The sequence below is a fragment of the Paramormyrops kingsleyae genome, chromosome 11, assembly GCF_048594095.1.
Source record: "Paramormyrops kingsleyae isolate MSU_618 chromosome 11, PKINGS_0.4, whole genome shotgun sequence".
Taxonomy (NCBI): Eukaryota; Metazoa; Chordata; class Actinopteri; order Osteoglossiformes; family Mormyridae; genus Paramormyrops; species Paramormyrops kingsleyae.
The window spans coordinates 10126007-10152320 of NC_132807.1; the positions used below are offsets into that span (position 1 = coordinate 10126007).

Sequence of the window (26314 nt, forward strand, 5' to 3'; positions counted from 1 at the left end):
CAAAGAACATTCAAGGTATAGAAGCCATGTATCATTCTGCTTCACAAATGGCCGTCCCCTCAGAAGAAGCAGTTTGATTGTACAGCTAAGCTTGCCTGCCTGCCTCTGAAGAAGGGGGCAGCTTCCCGTCATGCACTGCACTGGGCGTCCTTCCAGTGGGGGTAGGGGGCGGTGGCAGTAAGCAGAGCCGCCGTGGCTCAGCCTGCATTTTAAGACCAAGCTAATGCAGTAGTATGAAGTGTTAACTAGAAAATTCCTTTTTTATTAACCACTGATTTATTATATATTTTGTTCTAAATAAGAATCTATTTTTAGCAGTAGCTGATATCATGGTGGTTTGGTGTCAGATTGTCCCACAGGCTGCTTCTGCATGGAGTCGCTTTCTGGGCTCCTCCGGAGGACACGTTTGCACATGCCGGCCCTTTCCGGCCCCGTATGCAGGACACGCTTACGCGCGCCGTTGCGGCCATTGCAGCTACATGATCAGCTTTCATTTTTGTGCAAATTTAGACGTTAGGCATGCCGAATCTCACAGAACAGCGAAAGGCTGAGTGTGGTCCTGCATTCAGTGTGTCTTTCTCTGCGCTTCCATTCATGGATTTCTATGTGTTGTGGTTTATGGCGCTGCTAGGGCACGTCCTGGTGAAACGCCTTTAAGTGGTCTGTCCTGCGTGTCTTCAGTTCCGCACCACCATCGCTCTTGCCGGAGCTGATTAATATCCTTTTCCAGCCGCTTGTTTATTGTGTCTGACATGCATAGATAACGATGGCTTGACATCAATGGGGGTGGGGGTGGCCCCCATTGTCCACCTGTGTGGGAGGGAGTATTTACTCTGGGGCGATGATCTTCTGTTTGCATATCTGTGACTGGCTAACCGCCTCGCCTCTTCAGTTCTGTTGGGTGAATTGTTAAGCCCAGGTTGTTGTTGTTGTTTGGAGGCAGCTACTGCTTGCTCATATACATAACCCTTACTCTTTTAGCCAAGTTTGTGTGGAGATTGATACCCCCCCAGATGCACCCCCATCTTGAGTCTGCCTTTTTCATGTCGTTCTTAGAGTCACTATTTCCATAGCCCTCCCCCCCCCCTACAAGCTCTTCTGCCTTCCTTGTTCTCGAACCCTCAGCTGGTTCTCATTTCTACCCCCAAAATGGTTTTGCTTCTCAGAATCCCCCACCCCCCATCACATCCGCCACAAGCCGCCGTGCCTCTCCTCCTCTCTGTTGGCCGTTTAGACCCTGTCTCAGTCTGGGGTTATCAGATTCTGCTCCCTTTTAATAAAGCCTTGACCGCAGTGGCGAGTGGATACCGCTCAGACCCCCCCCCCCCCTACCCGGCCCTCTTTCACAACCCTGAGTGTGAATTCAAGTGTCCTGCAGCTGCTGTTAAACCAGACTGATCTGGTCTGGTGCCAGGTCAACCGAGGGTTAGCGAAGCAATTTGGCACACATGACACTAGAAAGGTTGCCTGCAGGTTATGTCTCTACCAATCCAGCCTGCTTTTAAGGGGCCTCACAATTGGATTACAGCCCTGAAAGGGACTTATTCTGATTTTCAGCTGCCATTTGAAGCCAATTTAATGTCAGTGTTTTGAAACCTGTCTGTATTTTATGGTGAATTTGTCTGTACTTTAACACACACACACACACACACACACACAGTGTATGATTTTTTTGGGGGGGGGAGGGAGGTTCTACTTTAAGCACAATGCTGTGTTTGTCTGACAGTAAATTACTGAAAGTCTTAACTGTGAGACTGTCTCAGCAGACAATAAGCAACAACACCCCCCCCCCCCTTTTTTTTCCATTTTAGCACATGTACTTGAATTTGCTGGCGTTGAAAAGGAGATTTTAGGAGCAGCGCAGTAACAGCGGACTCGGGTAACCATAGCTGAGCGAAAGCATGTGTCTGGTCGCCCAGCTCCACCTTTTCAGCAAGCAGCGCTCGCTCTTCCCTCGCTGCAGGAGTTGGCTGCCTGCCTTGCAAATTTAACGTGAAAGAAACCCAAGCAGACTGGAAGAGATTGGCTGCTAAAGGGGTTATCTGTAAACCTTGTTTGCCTTGTTTTCAGTCTCTGTGTGAGTGGGTTTTTTTTTTTTTGGGGTGGGGGAGTGAGGAGTGGGGGGCAGGGGGGATTATCTTTTGGATGGATTCCGCAATTGTTAAAAATGAGTCCATTCTGCTCCAAGGAATGTTTGGCCTGTGTGGAGGCAGCTTCTCAGACTTGTTTACTCATAAATATATAAACAGCTGGAATTTGGTAAGAGCCAGACCTGGGATTCAGAACTTTGTGATGTTTATTTCGTAGCTCCCAGTGTTGTGCCTATAGATTCCAGTTCCTGTTTTTTATGAGCGTTCATGCCCCCGTTTATGCAAGTTTTCTGCTTTTCAGAATGTGGCAGACAGCTGCCTGGACGGTGTGAGTGAAGCTTTTGCTGGCTGGCAGCCAGATAGTTAATTGTGCGTAAACAGAATGGCCGCATGCGAGTGATTACCTATCCCTGACATAACTGTCAGTCACCTGTCAGCTACCGACAGCGACGAGAGATTTGTCACGTCTACATTCAGTCATTACCATTATAGCCTTGTCCATTACTAACTTTAAATTGTTGCATTTCGGCATAAACCTTGCAATGTTTACACCCGAATGCAGCGCTGCATGTCTGTGGCAGATATCGACATGCTCGTGGTGACCATTTCGCGTGACCTGCGTTACTTGCCACTCTATCGTGATGGAGACTCCAGTGGTGCTATATTGTTCCTGGACGTATTGAACAAAACTCAGCAGTCTGACATCAGCAGCACTGAAACTGCAGCCTTAATGTGGAAAAAGGGTTAGTAGATAGAATAAGCACAGTTAAGCGGGAATACTTAATAAAGGCCTTGATACAGTTTAATAAAGGGCTTGTGAAACTGTAGAACTAAAGGAAGTCGTCTCTGATATTAGCCAGGCATGGCAGAAGAACAAATTTATGCTCGCTGAAGGCGGACGATCATTTCTGTCTTTACCCAGTGACTTGGCAGCCATTTCCTGTGAAAGCGGTTGTGGAAATGATACCCATGCAGGAAAATGACAGAACAGCTCATGGTTCCCATGCAAACACCAGGAACCGAATATGAAAATTCTACAATTAAAAAGGGTGGATATAGCATGAAAATGAGCAGCTCTTGTTATAAATGTTGGCGAGCTGCTCAAACCTTGGATTATGGGATGCTCCCAGACTCAATTATGATCTGTAAATGGGAGGCTCTCCATCTGGAACACTCGGCCATACATTTTAATTATTTTAATGAGTTCTTTGTCTCAAAGGCCTCTCTCTTGCTGGGTTAAGGTTCTAAAATGAAAGGCCTTTCTAACCCTAATCAGTAAAGTAGGCAGTTCTCGTTATGTGTTGTTTTTTTTTTAATTAAAAAAAAAACTTCAAATATATTTGCGATTCATTCAACAACAAACCAGGCAGTGTTCAAGTTCCCTGCAATAGGCTCTAATTATGTCGTTCAGTAATACTGACAAAACTTTAATCGTAAGATGAATTATGAAACCTCCTTTCTATCCTTGGTCATGACATTATTTTAACTGGTGCAGCTTTTTTCCCCACCTACACCAATATAATTCAGCACTCAAATTAAAGTTGTCATGTCCTCTTATCTTTACACCAGTGTGACCATTTATAGCTAATGAAGGTATTTTCCGAAACACACATCTGCGTCTTCAGCCTTTTCCCTTATTATTAGAGATGTCTGTTTTTCCAGCTCAGTTTTCTCACTGGAAACCTGAGTATTTCCTTGTGTGCATGTTATCCCCTTTGCCCTGAAAAGTCGCAGATAGCCATGTGCTGTACAGGGTGCTGTTTCACCAAAATGAGGCTGTTTTGTAGTGAAAGTGAGCCTACAGGCTGATAGGTGAAATGCGACCAAGCGGTCTGGTTTCTCTGTGCCTGGGCATCCGGCGTGCACCAAGACTGCTAATGTCAACATTAGCCGAGTTCGAGATTAGAGTTGGGGGGCAGGGCTGTCCCAGCTGCCATTTCGGTTTGTCATCTGTAACAGTGTTCAGCCATAGTCACGTATTGGTACTTTCATTATAGAAAGAGTGGAGGCTCTTTGCATCCGTTTGACAAGTGCAGGCTTCGGCAGCAATGGCGATTTCCCTCTCTGCGGCAGACACACGGGTTTCTGAAACAGAGCCACACGATTCCCCCAGTCGAGTAACATGATGCAACAGTTTGTCCCTTCGGCCAATGAAGAACTAGTTGGTCGTTTTTTCCCCTCATTTTCTAGTGTGGGCATTCTGGCTGGAAGGCCTGCCTGCACCCGAGCAGCACCAAGCACGTCTATCGATCAGTTTGAATCTCCCCCTCATGCCTTCCGCTATCCACCACCCAAATAATTCTCCTTCATGTGTATTTTTGGCATGCCGATAGCTTGTCAACAGCTCCTCATGCATGATGCATTTGTATTCAGGGCCTGGGGGAGCAGATGTGGCTGTGGGGGTGGGTGGGTGGGGGGTTACAGGAGGGAGACGGGTGGCCGCCCCCCAGTTTATTTTTATCAAGGCATTAGCAGATCAAGTACAATGAGGTCATCAAACTGTGACGGCAGCGTACGGTGAGGGGACTTGGCTGCTGGCTGCAATGGGTGTCCGGTCAGCATTTTCAGTGGAGGTAGGCACTCTGTACCCCCCCAGCTACCACCACCAATATATCCCCCCCATAACCCTCTCTTCTGAAGGCCATGTTGGCAGGGTTTGTTCAGGGAAGGCCTCCACTGCTTCCAAATTGCAGCTTGATTGTCAGTGCAGATCCTCACCCTCTCACTCTAAGCCCCGTTTTTGAATTGTCATTCAGCCAGGGAGGTTTGGGGGAACCAAAGGAGGCAATGGGAAGGATTGTTCTAGAAGGTTTGATGGACAGGAAAGATTTCCATTGCATTACAATGTAGAACAGCTGGAAGGCCTATGTGTCTGTGTGTCATAATCAGCGGCAGGCTGGATGCTGCTGCTTTTCCCGCCGTCTCCTGCTCCATTCAGTCACCTGGCGATTTCTTGACTCGACTGAATTTAATCAGCTTTCCATCACCGTTCCACCCCCCAGAATGGGTTTCTGATAATGTGACTTAAGTATAGCTGTCTGGAGCTAATGTGCTGCAGAGAGAAGGCAATCTAGCACCCCAACCGAAAGAGACAGACTTCCTGTCTGTCGGCCAGTCGGTGCCGCGACATAAGCAGTGATTACCAGCTGAGTTCTGGGCAGCAGCCTTTTTAAAACAAGCCGGTGGGTCTCCACAAGTCTGCGTGTGAAGCCCTTTCCTCCTGTTCGGCCTCCCCTGCCCCACCCCTGTCTCCTTACCGCCCCTTGGGCAGACCTGACCCTAAGAGCAGCAGGCTGTAGTGAACGGCTTCCCTGCCGGCCCCCGGCTTTTCGTTACTGCAGGCTCGCTGTGACACGAGAGAATTAACCTCCTCCATGGACACGGGCACTTCCCTTCTGCTGTCTGTCGCATGTCGATTGTATCTCTGTAAATTTTGAGTGCTCTGCAGTCTTCCTGACAGATGCGCAAAAATGCAATGGAGGTTAGATGCTGGGTTGAGGATGCAGTGCCTGTTAGTGCTCAGTAACAGCAGCAGTATCTTAGTGCTGCTTTGTTTTGCACAATAAGCCCTGATTCATTTACTAGGTGATGACTGCCGGCTCAAAAAAGATTTAACTGCAGAGAAATATTCTTTGGAGTTGCTTCTGTTAATTAGGATTAAAATGGATAGAAGCTGATTCTCCTACACAGAAGTCATAGGCATACAGTCGGTCAGGTCCTTATTACTAACTGTAGTTTGCCTGTAGACAGATTCTTTCTGAGTTTTACATTCATCTTATAAGAACCCTTAATTTTAAGATGCAGTACAATAAAATATTATTAAATTAAGGTTAATATGGAAGCTAAATTGTTTGTTATGCACAGATTTATATGGTGATCTCACCCGAACAAATGGTTTACAGAAATCCCCAGCCAGCTGTTTATTATGTAATCATTTGCTTGAAGGATCCAAGTTGTTTTCAACTGTTCTTGTTTTTCATCCATCAGTACTGCCGTTTGACTTTGTGATGTAGATTATTGCTGGTTTTAGCTGTTCAGCTTGGCTTTCACACCCGGCACACCGCACAGCCTCCCTTGCACTAATAAATCTCAGGAGCTTTGTCCTGCTTTTTTCCCTTTCCTCATGTTATGCACTTATAAGGCCATCCGTTTCCAATGCCCTGAGTGTTTAATAACTCGCTGTCCACATAGGCTGGAGTTTCCTAAGGTACTGCTGCTTTTCAAGGACCACGGTTCCTTGCTTCTGTAGTCATTAATGGGCTGCCTTGGGAAATAAAGCTGTGCATTCTGTTTTATAAGTCGTCATATGAGTATGTCAGGAGTCCTAGTGAATAAGGCGTGCTGTAAGTCATTTTTAGGGAAACACTATAATAATTATGTTGGCCATCACGAGAGCTGCCTTTCGTGCTTATGGAGGCCCTGTCACCTCTGTGTTTACCCTCATGACTTAACATGGGTCAGTGTTTATCCAAGCACCCTATAAATGGAGCATGCTCTTCTGAGCAGGCGGCCGTATGCACGTGCCTGTCCCCGTCCGGCTGGGACGCGTTCCCCTGGCTTTAAATGCAGCAGACAGCTTTGAGGGCAGAGTCTCTGTAAGGTCAGCCGTGAGTGATTGGTGTTCACTTTCAGTGGCTGGTTAATTTGAGAGGGGTTCCATCTCATGTCAGTGCTGAATTCGGCCCACACGGAGAGCCGCTGATACGTGTGTGCTGTGTTGAGCCTGGAGGCAGGCCGAACGAACGTCCCAGGCGGGCGGAGGCGAGCCTGGAGACAGGCCGAACGAACGTCCCAGGCGGGCGGAGGCGAGCCTGGAGGCAGGCCGTACGAACGTCCCAGGCGGGCGGAGGCGAGCCTGGAGGCAGGCCGAACGAAGGTCCCAGGCGGGCGGAGGCGAGCCTGGAGGCAGGCCGTACGAAGGTCCCAGGCGGGCGGAGGCGAGCCTGGAGGCAGGCCGTTCGAAGGTCCCAGGCGGGCGGAGGCGAGCCTGGAGGCAGGCCGTACGAAGGTCCCAGGCGGGCGGAGGCGAGCCTGGAGGCAGGCCGTACGAAGGTCCCAGGCGGGCGGAGGCGAGCCTGGAGGCAGGCCGTACGAAGGTCCCAGGCGGGCGGAGGCGAGCCTGGAGGCAGGCCGTACGAAGGTCCCAGGCGGGCGGAGGCGAGCCTGGAGGCAGGCCGTACGAAGGTCCCAGGCGGGCGGAGGCGAGCCTGGAGGCAGGCCGTACGAAGGTCCCAGGCGGGCGGAGGCGAGCCTGGAGGCAGGCCGTACGAAGGTCCCAGGCGAGCCTGGAGGCAGGCCGTACGAACGTCCCAGGCGGGCGGAGGCGAGCCTGGCAGATTTCCTCCTGGATGGGGGGAACTGTGATTCCTGCCAGTGGCCACCAGGAAGAGGTTAGGCTCTCTGGGGGTCATCGGTCGCTGCCCCTCCCATTCCCTTGATCCCCATTTTTTATTTTTTTTAAATTAACCCCCAGCCATAGGGCTGGCTGTCGTACTGTTGTTTTTGTTTTTGTCTGCCTGGCTGCCTTTTGGACTGCTAGCGATTTTGTAATCTGCAGGACCTCCAAGCTGAGAGCGCAGTTTAAACAGATGAAGCAAGGTGGTTGTGCTTTTACTCTGGATTGTGAAAGTGCTGCTGTGTCAAGCAGAGTTCTGCTGGCAGAGTGAGATTGAAGATGGGTGTAGCGAAGGCTCCGTGTGCTGCTTAGGGAACGAGGAAGTCCTACCTGCAGAGGGAGCCACTGAGGCCATTATATAAATAGCAGCATAAGCAAGTCCCCTTCATTTGTGGAAGGAGCTGAATGAGAGTCTTTTCAGGGCACACAAGGACAGCAGAACCTTGAGCTCGCCACCCACCACCCACCTCACAGAGGGAGCAAAGTCTTCATCTGACAAGGGGTTCGTGGTTTTGTGGGTGCCTGAGGTCTTTGTGGGAGCCGGACAGTAGATTGGCGGAGTGTGGCGGGCCCCCGTATTTCCCCCCCATTCACCAAGACGTCAGTCTCCCTGCCGTCATAAGGGAACAGAGACGAGGCTGTAAGGCAAGCCTCTCTTGGCCATAGTGTAGATGGATCAGCTTTCATTTGCAGCTCTTCCCAATACAATTCTAATTTTGTTGTGTTTTATGTAAAATTGGTCTCTAGTTATATAAATATCAAAAGGCTATTTTTTAAATATAAAAGCTTTTTCACCTATAGCTGCTTAATAGCCAAGCTGTGTGTCCATGTGTTTTGCGTACAGCTTTGTGTGCGTCTAAGGACAATGTCATGACTCATTCTGCATGTTGACAAATGGCCTACATTCAGTTAAATTTCTCTGTGTTTGGATCAGTAAATGTGGACTGTACTGCTGAGGACAGGGTTGTATGTGCTGGTGAAGTTTTGGTGCTCAGTGGCCCTACAGGGGGTGAGCCAGCATTCTGGCAGCTCAGTGACTTGCTTTCCTGTTTTCCCTTTGGCCTCATAAGAGCCCTGGTGAGATAAGGTGCATGACTAAGCAGCGTGCCGGTGACGGGGAAAGCGGAGTGGGGGAGAGTCTTTGGTGACTCTAGGCTGCTTATCACGACTGCCGCTCCCCCGTGCAGCCTCTCGGTAGGACTTAGAGAGGGTGACCTTGACAAGAATGTGGATTATTATTGTAATAAAATACTGTTCTTGTGGAATCTGTGGGGTCAGGCCGGGTGGGGCCAACGGCGGGGGGGGGGGTGGGGGGGAGGTGGGTGGGGAATATCCGGTGTTTTCCGCTGCACAGATGGGACTTTGTTGGAGCACGTCTCAGAGAGAGCAGTCTTGTGAAAGCGACAGATCACCCTCCCAGCCTGCTATCCTGTATCTGTTCAGTGTCAACAAAAAAAAGCACCTGGATCATTTTTCTGTCCTTTATTTTCCACTTATGCTTCCTGCTCTCTGGATCTTTGCAATGAAGGCAGCCGGCAGCTTGCTGTAAGCACAGTCAGCACTGGTTGCCTTCTCACAATCCAAATAAAGACCTTTTCCATCCAGTGATTCTATATATTTGTTTTCATGTAAATATTCTTTGGTGTCAAAGGGAATCTTCACTGTGAGGCGATCACGTCTTGAGGAAATGTCACAGCCTTTTGTTGGTGGAGGGGTGGGAGCATGATAACTGGGGAGGGGCTGAACCGAGGGGGTGTTCATTGGCCATTTCCCATGCAGGCTTCCATTTTCTCAACTGGCTGTGGTGGAGAAATTTGGGTTACCACACTTGGCTGGGGGGGGGACTGTTCACACTCTTCAAGAGGAAGAGATTTGGGGGGGGGGGGGCATGAGCCTCACAAAATCTGTTCCCCCCCCCTTCCCCCACATCTCACACAATGGTGCAGGCCAGCCAGCCAGCTGCATGGCGAGGGGGCTCGGAGGAGTCTGCACCACGCTGAGAGAATAGCCCCGCAAACACCTGCTGGGTGTAAGATAGCCTGCCTCACTCACTCAGTCCTCGACTCACCGCCCTCAGTCCTCGGCTCAGTCCTCAGTCCTCATCTCACCGCCCTCAGTCCTCGGCTCAGTCCTCATCTCACCGCCCTCAGTCCTCAGTCCTCATCTCACCGCCCTCAGTCCTCGGCTCAGTCCTCATCTCACCGCCCTCAGTCCTCGGCTCAGTCCTCATCTCACAGTCCTCGGCTCAGTCCTCATCTCACCGCCCTCAGTCCTCGGCTCAGTCCTCATCTCACCGCCCTCAGTCCTCAGTCCTCATCTCACAGTCCTCGGCTCAGTCCTCAGTCCTCATCTCACAGTCCTCGGCTCAGTCCTCAGTCCTCATCTCTCCGCCCTCAGTCCTCGGCTCAGTCCTCATCTCGCCGCCCTCAGTCCTCGGCTCAGTCCTCAGCCTGCCACCCTCTCCCCGTCTGGAGATGTCTGGTTCCCTGTTCCGTCCGCGAGCCAGCTCTCCCCGTCTGCCTCGCCCTCCTTGACATCACTGCCTGTTCAGGCTGATCTCTGATTTCTGGAAGGCTGCTCCTGTTGGCCTGGATAACATGCTCTCATTTACTCTTGGCTTGTCTTAGTTTTCTAAGACAATGGAAAAATGAGAGAAGTATGGTTTTTATTTATTTATTTTTTATTGGCGACAGCAGCTTCGCCTTAACAAAAGGCAGGAGCCTCGGAGGTTGAGCCGGTAGTAAGATAGAACACTTAAGGGCACCGAGGACTATAATAGCGGCTTCCCGTAATAACACAGCGTACGCTTAAAAGAAAATGCTTGCCATAATTTAGCTCTGAGCAGCAAGCATTAAAAGAGAGCTGGTTAATTTCCTGGTCCTGACCCGGCCCAGATGCTTCGCATATCTTCCTGCTCTGCTTTTCAGCCTTGGCCCTCTTTGCCCGACAGGAAAGGGCTCGTAAACGAATGCATACGCTCCCGTTTGTAAAGCCATCGGGGCACCATTCTTACAGCAAAGGCACATCATTAGACGACATTGCTTTTAGAGAATTTTTGTTGACTTGCTATCTAGTAAATGTATTTGCTGTTTTAGATCAACCAGCTACTCTCTGTGCCTGACATGATGCTTAATTTAATTTAGCATCCTCTTAAGTCACCTGTAACAATTTCAATCCATTTGAAATTGGGAAAAGCAACAGTAGCTTATTTATAGCTGGTGCTGAATGTTTCATATTCTTCACGCAGCTGCTGTCAGCATCCAGTGACACTGCAGCCGGACCTGTAATTAGCCTTTCAGCTAAGACTTAGCCCGAGAGCTGCTAGCTTTAATTGCCAGTGACGCTGGTTTGTGTGACCTGCTCGATTGGGGGTACGCACAGGCCCCCTGTGGTTCGTGACACCTCACTGAGCTCCAGGCGAATCCCCCGGCCAGATGCTAGGATGTTTTCCTGTGTTCCCCGCTTGCAAATTACAGGTGTTGTGTTGACAAGGTTACAACTGGAGCCTCCCCTCCCCCCTCAACACCCACCTCTCCATTTACTCTTGCTGTCTCAAGCGAGCTTTCATTCCCATTAACACCACAGGTAGGGCAAAAAGCAGCCTCTACCCGCTGTGAATCATCACTGAGAATTAATAAGCCGCCCGTACAGGTAAATCGCCTTTTTTGTTTTCTTAGCTTGCTTATTTGTTTTAGCTCCATCTAAAATGGTTGGCAGTAATTTTAATTCCAGAAATTCAATACTCCATAGACTTGTATGTGTGTCTGTATGCATGTATGCAGCTCACATGTGTATATATTTAAATCTGAAATGCTTTGCATGGAGAAAAAAAAAATCTATAGGTTTTCTTAAAAATAATGATATTTGTCGAAATTCTTAGGAGTAGAAGTGGCTGTTTAATTTCTTTCTTGCTGATGTTGCTAGGGTGTGAGGAGAGAGTGAGAGTCTTTCCTCTTAGCAACAGGTGAAAGGCAATCTGGGGCTGTTGCTAAGGGCCCCGAGATGAAAGGCACCTCGGACTTTCCAGCTGTCTAATGCAGTTGCGCCTCCTCTTTAGTTTTTGCCGATCATGGCTCCCACTTCTCCGCTCAGTCGTAGCTGTAGTTGTAGATTGACTTGGCCAACAGAGTTAATTCTGAAATGCAGACGAGATATTGTACCGTTTTATTGGATTGGCTTTGGAGTGAAAGCAAGTTCCTCTCACTAGATATCTAACACCAAAGCCTGCTCGCAGTGGTGGCTCTGTCTCCGTGATGCGGGTGCCATTGCCAATGCTGTATATTATGCTACCTCAATCCTCAGCTATTCTCCTAGGTCTGTACTCTCACCCAGTCCTCCCTCTTCTCTTTCTTTGTTTATATATACATTTACATTCCATTTTCCACCTGACAAGCTCTCTGCTGGCCGTTGCCGTGGAAATGGGCAATGGTGCGCCACTCCGGAACACTGTATATCTGGCGTAATGTGAGCCATCCTGTGCGGCTGACAGGCCCCAGCCTCTGCGCTTGGGGGTCCCGTTATTTACAACAGTGTGTGCATCACGGTACCTCGGTCAACAAGGTCACATCGCCCACCTGCCCTACCTTCGGCGTTAAGGCATACTCCAAGATGTGGCTGCACATTCACCTTGCTGCAGACCTCTGTGTATCCTGAAGTCTGCTTCCCGATGTGGTTAACATCGGCGAACGGAAAAGGCTCTACCCAGGAGCCTCCTGACGTTGGTGAAGGTGACGGCAGTGTTTGAGGAGGCTTTCTGCCATAATTGGGCATGTCTGCCGCTTTTGGGGATGCTGTGTTTACTGAGCTCCCTTTGTTTTTGATGGTTTTCAATCCTTAGGGGAAGGAGGGCAGCTGGCTGGATCCTCCCTCTTTGTTATGCTGCATTTACCATGCTCCTCTGCCGCTCGCCATCTTCAGTTTGCCAAAGCTGGTGAGCTGTGGAGGGTCCCTGAGCGGCGGAAGCCCAAAGCATTTGCTCCCCAGCTAGCTACGGCCGGCTCCTTAAGTCGAGGGTGACGACCTCGTCCTAAATCCGGCCTCCAGCCAAGCTTTCACCTCCCTGCTGCTGGGATGCATCTCCTCAGTGACTGGCATCTTTTACAACACGGGGGAGGTGCCAGTCTGTCTGCGTTAGCTCCCGTACCTGATGAAGGCGACAATCCGCGAGCGCAGCAAATATCCTGCGGCCGACTGGCCACCGGCCGGCTGCTCATCGACGCGCTGTGTCTCCCTGGCGACGGCCAAATGCTGAGAAGCGGCAGCTTATTTTTCGGCGAGTCGGCACCTACCAATTAGGGGCCTCAGCTGTGGTCAGCAGTGTGAGTTCCAGTGGTCAGAAAGCCTCAAATTACAGGCAAAATTTAGTTTCTGTGAATCGTCTTTTTAAAATATTTTCTCTTCTGTAATTACAGGCATAGACAGTTGCTGTCCGATTTCTTTTAGGACACGGGTAGATTAGGCTGTGGAGTGTTTAGTCCTGCTGAGAGCTCGACTCATACTGTGTGGCCTTTTTCACAGCGTTAAATGCACTATTAATTTCTGAGCTATCTGAAGTCACTTTTTTTAAGAGGCTAAATTCATGCGTTTTGGTGGTGAAGCGGCTGGCTTGTCTGAGGTGCTTCATTTCCCTTATTTACCTGTCCCCATTTCTGCTGAGCTTAGCCACCGCCTGCCTGGCCGTTGACGCTGGTTTGTTCTCTCGCTGCTTGCGTGTGTTCACATGCGTTTCATATCAGTAAGTAATTACACCTTCCTCTCAAGCTGCCTCTCTCAGGCCAGCTGTAAGCTGTGTGCTGCTTCAAGGATAGCACTCGTACTGTTTTTTTTTTCTTTCCATTTAGGAGATGTGTATTGTTGACGGCAATACAAAGCCAGAATGAAAAGGATGGAAATGGTTTGCGTGGTTTGAATCATTCACAGTATATCATTTATATGAGGGCATTATTGTTACTTATTTTTATTGTAAACCTACCCCAATAGAGCAGAATGTTGTGGCAGACACATTGGAGAGGGGAAGGGCGAAATTTCCCTCCTATTCCTCAGAGACCTATTGCAACAAGCCTCATTATGTTACTGTCTGTGTGAAACGGCCGCCCTCTCTGCTGCGGTGCCCCGGCACAGTGCACAAGCGACGCACACTGCTGACTCAGACGGCCCTTTGATCACAAATCACGCTCACTTAAACATCATCACAGGCATGCCTCAGCATTAAACGCAGGCAGGAAGACAGGCCCTCAGTACCTTAAAAACAATGGACGGACAAGGAATTGTTTTAATTTCTTGTTTTGTTCTTAGAAGAGGGAATTTAAGAACTAGTTAGTTATTTGGCAGATGGTTATGAATACCATCTAATATACACTCACTGGCATATGTCATATGCCAGTCATATGTCAGCAGCACAGTGTACAAGCAAGGCATGCAGAAGAGCATCTCTGAATGCACAATATGTTGAACTTTGAAGCAGATGAGCTACAGCTGAAAAGAGCCAACTCCTCTCAGCTAAGAACAGCAAACTGAGCTTACACTGGGCACAGGCTAACCAAAACTTGGACAATGAAAGACTGGGAAAACGTTTCGTGGTCAGATGAGTCTTGATTTCTGCAGCGACATTCAGATGATAAGGTCTGAATTAGGTGTACAGAACATGAAAGCATGGATCCATCCTGCCTTGTATCAGCGGTTCAGGCTGGTGCTGGTGGTGTAATTATGTGGGGGATATTTTCTTGGCACAGTTTGGGCCTCATAGTACCTACTGAGCATTGTTTAAATGCCACAGCCTACCTGAGTATTATTGCTGACCAAGTCCATCCCTTAATGACCACAGTGTACCCAGCTTCTAATGGCTACTTCCAGCAGGATAACGCGCCATATAACAAAGCTCATTTCTCAGACTGGTTTCTCAAACATAACACAGTTCGATGTACTCAAACAGCCTCCTCAGTCACCTGATCTCAATCCAGTAGAGCTCCTATGGGATGCGGTGGAACGGGAGATTCACACCATGAAGGTGCAACTGTGTGATGCATCACGTCAGCATGGACCAAAGTCTCTGAGGAATGTTTCAAGAACCTTGTTAAATTTATGCCAAGTATTTTGGCAGTTCTGAAGGCAGAAGGGGGTCCAACCCGGTACTAGCAAGGTGTAGCTAATAGTGGCCAGTGACTGCATAGTTATAGATGCCATCTAAGATTTTTGGTATCTGTCTGCACAAATTAGACAAACTGGGAGAAATAAAAGGCTTAACGTAAAACTACAGAGCTCATCCATTTTGCTAACCGTATGCTATGGTGGCTAATTTTATTTATGTATTTATAAAAAGACATAGTACTTCTTTCTGTGTCTTTTAATGGTGCTGATTTCATTCTGACACAAAATGGCATTTCAGATTTTGACTGCAGTCTTGTTTACCGGACTAGGTTGATATATAACCTGTGATTACAATTTGACAAACTTCTATGAATGTGGAAAGGTTGCATGTGTCAGATAATGGTTCTTATCCGATTGAACATATAGGTGTCACTTGGTGTTGAGGATAAAAAAGGAAACTGCAAAACCTGTTTTCTGCAATTATGGAAATAGGATTTTTAATATACAGTAGTACCTCAGTTCTCAAACTCATTAGAACTAGAATTTCTTAAAAGTCGAATCAACCAGTTCGAAAAAAAATTAGCTAGAACTCGATCTGAATCTCAGAAGTCAAACCGTTAACGCTGACCTAAGAACTTGTATGCGCAGGGAAATGAGTCACGCGGCACGTGTCTCAGCGGAAACAAAGGGTAACGCTTCAGTCTCAGCCTCGCATTCGCTGTGATAGCATCGTACATGTTTACATTAGCTGAACACATATATTTAGACAGTAAAAATACATTTAGACAATGATAGTAACAGTAATTATTTTATAATAAAATACATTTAAAAACAGATTTCTTATTAATTTAATTTAATATTAATAATAAACCATTAATATGTTTAATTACAATAATATTGTCGTGCCGAGCGGGGACGGAACGGAGACAAAGGCGCAGACGTCAGGGTAACGGGGAATACGGGGTTTAATTACAGGTAAGGCAGGCAAAACGCACACGGACAATACAATGACCGGACTGGGGAAACAAACTGAAACGCAGACAAAATACAGAGGACTAATGACAACAACCTGAAACAGCTGATTACACGGGAATTCCACACGTGGCTAACGAGGGGGCGTGGCACACGGAAGGAGAGGACAATCGGGGCAGGGCACATTGTTTTTTTTTAACTTGACAAATTGTTTGGATACATTTATTTTCTTACTTGACAAATGACTGTTTTGATAAATGTGCTTAGATGTGTTTAGTACAGTACATGCTTTTCTTGTATTATCCGGTTCATTTTATGTTTAAATGCTAAAAAAAAAAAAAAAACATATTTAGATCTAATTTTTTGGGTCCGGGAACCAATTAATTGGTTTTCCATTATTTATTATGGGGAAAATTCGATCACAACTCGAACTTTTTAGGATTCGATCCGGAGTTCTGAGCGGATTAAATTCGAGTTCTGAGGTACCACTCTACATGGATTTATTTGTGGTGGTGGTATTGTCTGTTGGACCTGGGATATATCATTTCTGAAATTACAATATTGAAACATTTTTAAAACGCATGTCATCCCAAGATCACAATGTGCCCCTTTAAATGTGTAAAATACAGTTAACAAATCCTGAAATATAATGATTCTACAGGCGCGTTATACCCCAAACATATTGTTGATCAAGTAAGTAAAAGAGAATATTGCTAGAAAGTGTATAGCTATCAACGTGAGTGGCTGTTAATTCCTATTCAGTAAATCCGGATTTGTATGTTGTTTTTGCCCATTGATTTCTGGATGTGTTCCCTTGTACATCTCACTTACTGTTCGTGGCATTTATAAATAACCCGTCTGATCGGTTTCCTCTTACGGCTGCACTGGATTCCTCATTGAAGGTTAGATGAACTTTCCTTTGTTCTGTGTTGAGTGTTTCGGCTCTGTCAGCAAATGCCCCGTTCTGTATCGCAGAGGGCAGAGCTCTTTGAAGAAGCAGTCTGTTTACCGCTTCTCTATTGTTCATTGTGTAACTTAGCACACGATTGAACTTTTCCGTTGCTGGAACAGGCTGCATGTCTGCTTGCTTTTTTTTCTTCTTCTTCACTTCATCCTGTACTTTTTTTTCCTCTTGATTTCTGCAAGTTTCAGCTTGATGAAAGGCAGTCTCTCACCTTCCCCTAGGCTGCCTTCCAGTCCTTACACGGGCTGAATAGCAGCCAGTGTGCTGGTAATTCCCTCTCCCTCCTGTGGATTCCTAGCAGCATGTCTGAGGCTTGGTGACTAGTGGCTGACCCGGTTCGCTACCAGACCGCCGTCACACGGCCCAAACTCTCCACATCTGAAATGTCTCAGAAAAGCCTGTCTGGCTGACGAGAGAATTCCCTTAGCAATCCGCACCTCTAGACACCACCGACCAGGGTGACGTCATCCCAACTTCAGGGCACATAAGCCAAAAGCTCACGAGTTCCACGGAGGATTCATGGGTGTGGGGAGTTAGAAGAAAAGGAGCCTTCCATTAACTCAGTTTAACTGGAGTTGTAACATGCACTGGCTTCTCGTTCTGGGGCTTGGGGGTGGTGGGGGCTATGAGATTCCTTTCCCCTTATGCCTGTCCTTAGCTTCAGAGCTGCTGCATGTTCCCCCTCTCCTTTTGTGACTGACTTCTTCCACTGAAATATGATCAAGCTGGGTATTGATTCTCCATAGGCCACCAGGCTGAAAGCTGATAGGCCTATTTTGATGCTTTCCAGACTTCTGTGAAAGTGGGGTCCCGCTCTGAAACTGCAATGGGGCCCGAACATGCTCTCGTGTGGCCTCGGGGCCTTCTCCAAATCGGACTCTCCCGCCTCCTGCTCCTTGGGTCATAAATTAACCGTTTTAGCGCAATCTGGTTTATCACGCGAGGTTCTTGACCGTTTTATTGCTTTGGCCCTGCTTTTGCTTTTACCCTGACCTGCTCTATGTAATTTCTGTTTTGTTGATGGCTAGACCAGCAGCCCAGTGCCAGGATACACAGGCTAATGTCATCTGAATGCTGGAAGGTTGACATTTTTGGAAACATTGCAAAAGCTATACTTGTTTGAAGAAGTGACTTAATATTTTCCCATTCCCTAAGTGTCCCCCCTCCTTCACTGGCAGACACTCTGCATTGACTTTATTTAGTTTTTATTGGACTTAACAGTTACTTTTCTGGCTGTGATTGATGGGAAGTATGGCTGCCTTTGAATTTAGCATCGATAAATCTACACGCATTCTTTAGAAATAAAGGGAACAAAGGCTAAGTGGTCCAATGTGACATTCCTGACATAATCCCTTTGCGTTTCTAATTGAAGCTGTGAGCTCCGTTCTCTAATCCCAGCTGTAGTAAACAGCACATTAACAGAGCTGTAATTCGTGCAAATTGCATGCTAACATGGTTAGAAGGAAGGACAACTGAATAGTCTTCATCAAAAACCAGTGGTGACCTTAAAAAAAAAAAAGTTTAATCGGGCTCAGGAATCGTAGCATTATCCCAGAATGCTGCACATTCTGCGACAGAATTCCTCATGCGGATCGGCTTTTGTGTCAGATTCCATGGGAACGCAGCTTAATGAGCGCTTGTGTGATTCTGGATGTTCCTGTCCGGCACTGTGGATTCAGAGGAACCAGGCAGGGCCGTGCGAGGCAGGGCCGTGCGAGGCAGGGCCGTGCGAGGCAGGGCCGTGCGAGGCAGGGCCGTGCGAGGCAGGGCCGTGCGAGGCCGCTGGCCCAGCACTGAGTGACGCGTCATTGTTTATTTATTGGTTTTGTTGGTTATTCCCCCACTGCTGGGGTTGGCTTGGATGGCGCTGGCCTCCCAGCCAGGCCTCTTTACTTGTCTGAATTTGATGGAGTTGACATTGGAAGCTTGGAAACTGTCACTCTGCCGCAGAACTTCATGTCAGTGTTGTACATGAAATTCCCAGTTTGTAAAGCTCACTTAGAGAATTGCTCTCAGTCTTGTATGTTTTTTTCTTCTCCTAAACACTCACGCAGAAATCCTAAGCGCAGGCTGTACTTATTTTTTTATCCCACGTCGTTATACGCCTACAGGAAGTATCCCCCAAATCCCTGGGCTGTTGAATGAACCAGCTGCTGCCTCTGTGATTAAATGCCGCCTTGCCTACTTTGGGGGGTGGTGGGGGGTGTTGCTTTAGGTGCAACACTAACAAACAGCTGAGCGTATCTGCCCCCACCATTCCCCCTCTTCATAGCATTTGTTTTGAAAATGAATGTGTGAGTGGGGGTGAGGTGGGGGTTGGGGATACTTATGTAAATGTATCACCTTCCAGTTTTCTGTGGCTGGCCGGGAACACCTGAGTAAAGCTTTAGTGGTGAATGTCCCACTCCTGCACGACACGTTCATGTGAGCTGTTGTGTCCATTTATATACGCCAGTGTGAAATACAACTTAGAGCCGGATCAAACTGCTATTTGTAGGTCATAGTAAAGCCAGGAGCCTTTCAGGTGTTTGCTGCTCTGTGTTTCAGTTTGAGTTGTCTGTTGTACGAGGGCAGGTGGAACAAAAACACCTCAGCCCCAGACCACAGTGCTGCAAGGGCTTAGCTGATACCATCTGTAGATTCCCTTTAATTCAACGCTTCCTTGTTGATTACTCTGTTGTTGTTTTTCTATGGCATGCCATCTGCTTCATTAGCTCCTCATTGTGTCTCAGGGTAAGTGCAGCGACAATGAGTCACAGGCTCCCCAGCTGACAGATTCATGTTTACAGCGGATGCAAAGCACAGTCCTCCCTTTAAATAGGATTAGTGGCATGGCAAATGGTGGATTTGCATCTTTGTCTATCTGTCTGTCTATCTATCAGTGTATCTATCTGTCTGTCGTCCAATCCTTTTAATGTAGTTTCCTCTCCATTCCACACTAGGGATTTTATTATTGTTATGATTATTTTTAATGATGAGGATACGTCCTTATGCTTCCTGCCCTAGGTAATGGCAGTTTTTCAGGAGTAACACAGTGAGTGTGCTTTAAGCCGCCCTCCCCACATGCACAGCTCTCAGCGTGTCCTTTCCTGCAGCCCCCGGGAAGACCTTCGTCTCACCGCACTGGGCTTCATGCTACACTTGGGGGATGTACCAAGCCTAAGAAGACCCTCTCTATTGCAGATATCAAGCTGAACATATGAATTGACAGAAGATGGCTAATTAACTCTTGATCCTGGTGATTTACATGCCATTTTTAGTGCCCCCAGGAATAAGTGAAATGTGGCTATGTGATTCTGCTCCAGACAAAGGCTCAGATCTTCATTCAAGATGCACTTAATAAGGCTTCCTTGAGACATGTGTGAAATCATTCATTTTTTCTGGACAAAATGAAATTTCCCTTTACTGAGGTTCTCTCAGGTTTACTGGTTCTCTGTATCTTTCCTACCTACTTGGCAAGCTGCTTCTACTGCTGAATGTTCCAATAAATCTCGCAATTCTTTAAAATAAGAATTTTAATTACACGGGCATGTTACAAGAAATAGGGTGACTGTCGAATTACTTTAAGGAGAGTAATATAGCAATGTCCTTTCTAATAGCCTGGTACCATAATGATGGTCTTAGAAATTGGACTTTCTGAATTGATGATAATGTGTTCATTTTTTAATCTGACATACAATATAAATGTTTATGCTTTGTCACTTAAATATGGCAGCAATTAGGAGTCTGTTGCTGAAGGTCTGCCCTGTTACACACCATTGCTATGTAGGTTATATTATGCAATGATCGGTAATTATATTTGTAACACAGCGTTTTGATTTTGCCTTGTGGATGAAATGTAGTGGTTAGGATATTCTAGAACACATTGGTTGCTTGATTTACCTGAAGAAACGATGTTTCTCTGTTGGGTGGTATTTGTTCAGAATGCATATGCAGTCTTTCAAACCTATTGATATGGGTGGTTTACACAAGATTAAAAGCACTGATGTTAGTGGTTTTATGAGCAGTAATTACACCCTTATAACTGAAGTCTTGTGCTCAGTGCAGTGCTCTGTAGTGTGGTGTAATGCAGTGCAGTGCTCTGTAGTGCAGTGCAGTGCTCTGTAGTGTAGCGTTATTGACTCTTGTTCTTTGGCTTGCTTTCAGTCTCCCCACGTGGGAGTTTCGTAGATCTGTCCCAGCCCAGTCTTTCAGCATGCAGTCACCTCTGTGCTGCCGATAGCCATGGCCCAGCGAGAGAACAGGCCTCTCTGTTTCCCCTGTGAGATCTGCTGAACAATCACTGTGATGTGAAACAGCACAGCAGCATCAATGGAAATCAATCTGGCAAAGACTGATCGCCCCTACTGTAGTCTGGAGATTAAATGTACCATTAATTTTTGTGAATGTTTTTTTTTTTGCCCGTCCTGCTGCATCTGTGGCTGTGAAAAGGAGAGGCTGCCACCGCATAAACACACAAGGCTGGAGGCAGAATCCCCAGCCGCAAGCTGCTCTGCTTCATCTTGATTAGATAATGATTATAAAGATCAGGTAACACTTCACTTAAAGCTAGCAGAGAGCTGCCTGATTCTTACTGATTGATGTACAAGAGGCTGCTGCCAATGCATTATATATCTGCCATTATGTTTGCGTGGTTGCGTTTTTATGACTCTGCTTATACCACCTTATGACGAGTGTAAGCATGTTCTGAAGTGCTATCAAAATGCACACACATTTCATGTAATCACAATCATATATTCTTGGTTTCTCTAGTTCTGGTGATATTTTTAAAATATGCTTTATGCAAATACCTAGCTGTCAAACTTGATAAAACAGTTTATTCCTAGCAGGGGGGAACGATCAGGGCTTCTGGGAGAGAGAAGACCTGCCTGGCAGCTTATCCATCTAGATTACTTTGGAAGGGCGATACTGAATATGAAAGGCACTCCAGTTTCTCCGATGGCTGCCATCGCTCTTGTAGCCTCTGTGGGGAATGGCGATGTTCCGCCAGTGCTCCCTTTGTCCAGCGTGGGTCTCTGTCCACTGGCGGCTTGGGATCGATTGGCTGGTGCCTTAATGGGAGTGGCTGGTACCATGGTGGGAAGCTTCTGTTCTCCGTCTCACCGTGGAGCCACGCTTCCTTTGTCCTCATCCATCAGAGCTGGAAAGCGAGCTGAGGAGAAATGAACCGACTGGCTTTCAGGCCGCTACCACATCTTTAAAGGCTTCTTGTGATGGCTGTTGGGAATATTAACTTTATGGATTCATCCTATGATGATTTTATCCCATCTTTATTCTGTATTTGCATAATGACCCTCAATTTCAGTCAGATTCTTTCTTTTCCGTTTATCTAAATATCAAACATCTATATTCAAGTGACTCTTCAACCATATCTTTACTCAAACTTTGAGGATGTCGGTGGGGGGGGGGTAAATTTTTTAATAAAAAAAAAAAAACTAGCAAATAAAATTTTCAAGGTGAACTGTTTTGGTATAACACCAATAGCAGAAAATGACAGAAGTTTCTGCTCCTGTCACACGGTTAAGGCAGAATATCTGTGTGATTAATAATCTGTGAATATCTGTGTCATTACAGCCTAATAATCAGAGCAGCAGTCAGTTTTAAAATGCATTGGGACCCTATATGAGGTACCTGGTCATGCACATGACCTTCCTTACCGGGGAGGAGTCCCCCCCCCCCCCCATCAAAGCCCTTTGTCGCTGAAGCGCATTTTTATATATCACTCCTCTTTTATTTCTATTAGACAAATGTTTCTTCTAGTCACGACTTTGTACAATGTTTTTACTAAAGGTGAACAAGAGGCACTTGTAGATTTAACAGAAGCCAGTGTAAAGCACCTAATTCTTTTCTGTCTATCAGTTTTTATTTTCTCAGTGTTTCATTTACTTTTAATTATTATATACTTATATATGTAACCCAGCTTTTGCCATGAATATAGCCCCAGGTACTCCCATGGCGAGAGAACTCGATTAACTTGATGCATTCAACTTTGAGAAATCGAACTGTGTTCCAGTCTTTCGCATGCCTTCGGTCCTGTGGTGAGTCCAGTACAGAGCTCTGTGAAATACCTGCCCAGAGGTGCCTGAGTATGAGATGGACGTTGACGTGTGAGAAAAAAAAAAATGCGATGTTATCGATTTCTCACCACAATCGGCACGGGAAACGGCAGCCGGGGCCGGGCGTCCTCTCTAACTGAGAGCGACACTCTGCATTGGAGCGGTAATGAGTTCATCGACATGGCATTAGGCCCACCTCCTGCTTTTAGTTTCACTGTATCTTCCTTTTTCCCGCCCTCCTCGGTGTTTCATATAGGTTTGAATCAATTAATGGACCCTGCTGCTGGTTTAATGCACCGCTTTACTGTAGTTCCAGCTCCATTATTGAGTGAATTAGCAAATCATCAGAGTGCTGAGAGGCTCCAGCCAGCTGGATCTTGCTGGAAGGCAGAAAGTGGGCTGGTTCCCGTGGGCTGCCTGTGATGCAGCGTGTTCCCTTTAGCTAGAACAGAGCGCTTCTGACGCTGAAGGACCTGCATGTGACAGCAGCACCACATATGACTGGTCCTCTGCTGTTACGGGGTTTTCTCAATGCTCAGGACTGTTTCTTACCGAGCATTGATGTCGTTCCTCTCCTCTCCTCACTTCAGATGGAATCTCCGGTCTCCACGCCAGCTCCTCCCCCCCTGCACCTCCTGGCTCCCATGGCAAACAGTGACATCGCCTCCCCCTGCGAGCAGATTATGGTGCGCACCCGCTCTGTGGCTGTCAACACGGCGGACGTGTCCCTGGCAACGGAGCCCGAGTGCCTGGGTCCCTGCGAGCCCGGGACCAGCGTCAACCTGGAGGGCATCGTGTGGCAGGAGACTGAGGACGGTGAGAGTGCTCCCGTGCCAGGGCCCGTTTCAGGGGGGCGGCGTCTGGGCGCGCCCCAGCCTCTCAGCGCTGCCGCTAGCAAAGGTGCCCCACTATAGCCGTGAATGCGATTTGCCAGCCTTTGCCAACCGTTCGTTTGTACGGCAGCCTGTAAAACAGCTGACCTGCCCACCACCGGCTCTGTAAACCTTCTGAATGATGGTGAAGTTTGTGGATCTGTAGTTTGTGAAATATTACTTATGCAATTGTGGTTGTGGGGCCTACCTTTCAGTAAACAATTGAGATAGAAGTACAAAGCGTTGCACGCATGATTAGTAAACAGCGTCAGCAGTTCTTTATGCATATTGATAATAAATTTCACATATTTACCTGAAGCCCCGTTTAGGCCTTTTTTTAAAAATTGGGGGAAAAGCACCCATGTAACACATTTCTGACCTTTCTTTTGGAGGGAGACTTGTTTATGGTACAAGTTGCAGGATAATTGATGCTTTTCATGGTGGCAGGTTGAGGAATGCAGATAGAAGACTGCAGAGAGCTGGGTCCTCGGGCGAGGCGGCCGATTAAGTCAACAAGCCTCTCAGAACCTCAGAGGCTGCTTTAGATTCTACTTAGTGGAGGGAAAGCAATAAACATCTGCTGTCAGTGTGCAGACGCTCTGGAACCCGTCCAGTTCTTTCCAGCTTCGTTTTGGGCTTTGCATGCCCCGGTTGTTATGTAATTCCACGCAGTTGTCTTTAAATATGCATGTGTGTCTGTGTGCGTGTGCACACAGTGCATTACTATGTAATAATTGTTGAAAAATGTATCCCCTCATGCTCCCCTGTCAGTACAAAAGGTCTGAATAACAGTCGTCCTGCTCCGTGAATCATATGCATGCGAGAAGGTAATCTTCAAAGAAGTGCATATGTAAGCAGTGCTAGCAGGAAGGGCCGATTGGCCCACACGATGTCTAGCGGAATCCTTGAAGCAACCTCGCATAAAAGGGCTGGCTCATCTGCATTCCCAGAGCGCTGCTAGTCTGAATGTATTTCACGCTTCCCTGCTGTGGGCGAAGTTCTTCTCGCTCCCTCTCTCACTCTGATTTTCCTCCGATCCACCTCGTCCTCAGCTCTGTCTCCACCCAGGCTCCGTGTGGGGGGCAGGGCAGCCCCAAGACCTTGCCAGCTCGCTTAGGAAGAGCATCTTCGCGATTTATGGTTTTGCGGGCACCTGGGCATCTGTATGCGTCTCCCTCACCAGGCGGGGGTTGTTGGGGGGGGGGGGGGGTCCCTGTCCCAGCAACCTGTTTACTGGGGTCGTCGCTGTCACCGGTGCCGCAGATCAGACGGCCTGTCTGCTGCTGAAGTGGATCTCAGATCAGTATCTGCGTGTGGGTGGATAGAGCGGCCGCCGGCAGGCAAATCCTCGTCAGGAAGGCAGCTGCTGCCCACCTATTTGGCTCCCGGTGAAGTTAAGCTGTTATCCATATGGAGCGTTAAGTCTCAAGCATGGCCAACGTCTTGCACAACTAGGGTTCGTGCTCCAACACGATTGCCCTCCCTCCCCCCCAGCCCCCCACCACTGGCCTCTTTCCTTCATGGCTTAACATCCATCAGAGTATTAGTTTATGTAGTGGTGCAGAGCCAGTTTTGAGGACAATAAAGGTAATATGGCAGCCCCAGAGTTGATAAACTCTCCCTGTCATAACACTCCAGTGAGCCATTGTGGTTACTGCTACAGTGTGGGGAATGTGTACCGGCTGCCCGCAGCTGAGCACCACATTCAAAGCCCCGCCACCAGCTCTTTGATAAAATATGTGCGACTGTGATCAGCTGGACGCCCCCCCCCCCCCATCACCCCGCCCCCACCTCCAGCTCCCCAGCTGCACTTATCCTGAGTGTCATTTTAGGGTTTGTTGTGGCTGCAGTGCCCCGGAGATCCATAAAAGAGAGTCGTCTTAATACTGCAGCGCTCTGCTTGATAAATGGAAAACAAAACAAGCGATCTCCGGAGAGAGAGAGGGCGAGAGAGAGAGAAAGGATGAGAGAGAGAGAGACTGAAAGCAGCAGTTTTCTGTTGCAGTCTGAAGAGCGATGTGGGCTAGCGATTAAATGTCTCCCACCGTAAAGCTTCATGACAGCACTCCGGATGAGTCATTTTGGAACGCGCTATGGTGTTGATTGGGGCGATTTAGCATGCAGGACAAAAAGCTCCCCCTACCCATTCCCTGAACTGATCCGTCTGTAAATGGATGAACTACAGGTACAAACTAAACATTTGTGCTGTATAGCAGAACAAAGGGTCACTGTAGAGGGACAAACCAATTACTGAAAAGGCCTTAGAAGGATTTTTACCCCCCCACTCCCCCCCCCTTGCTGTAGTGACTGCCTGGTCTTGACATTTAATCAGATTCGAATCGTTTTCTTATACATTTTAGTACATTATGAATAAAAGTCTTGTTCATTTCCATCCTAAAGGGAACAATCTTTGCAGATGAATTTGACTACCAAATGTTGACCTTTAGCAAGCCGTATTTGTACAGCGGCCTGTGGATCAATGAGCTGCTTCACAGAGAGCCATGGGGGTGAACTGGAGAGGGGGAGAGAGAAAGGGGGTTGGGGGCAGGGGGAGAGCAGACAGCTCACATCAATATCCCCCACCACAGAGCGCTGCGAGGTCCCGTCACAGGCGGGCGGAGTCAGCTTTGCAGGGCATGCTGGGAAGCCGGCAGAGCCCGCAGGAGGCTAGGGATGGCATATTAATGTGGTTCAGCGCAGGGATGAAGCCAGCAATCAGAGACCAGCGTGTGCGTACATCCAGCGGTTGGGTATTTGTCCTCTGAAGACTGTGTCGGTGTCCCGCCTGTTTACACTTCCGTGGAAAAGTGGAGGGTACTTTAGTCTACTAACACTTAAGCTAATGATTTAACCTGGATATCAGCTAGCTTGATTTAGGA

General features: G+C 47.7%; 1 protein-coding gene across 4 annotated transcripts in view; it reads left to right on the forward strand.

The window, feature by feature from the left end:
• The window catches only part of LOC111845619 (zinc finger protein 609-like), an 87430-nt gene that overhangs the window by 45997 nt on the left and 15119 nt on the right, over positions 1-26314 (forward strand). For all 4 annotated transcript variants that reach the window (XM_023815162.2, XM_023815164.2, XM_072718006.1 and 1 more), the window contains one exon: positions 23154-23379. In XM_023815162.2, coding sequence (XP_023670930.2) covers positions 23154-23379 — 226 coding nt within the window. The remainder of the gene's footprint in view (positions 1-23153; positions 23380-26314) is intronic.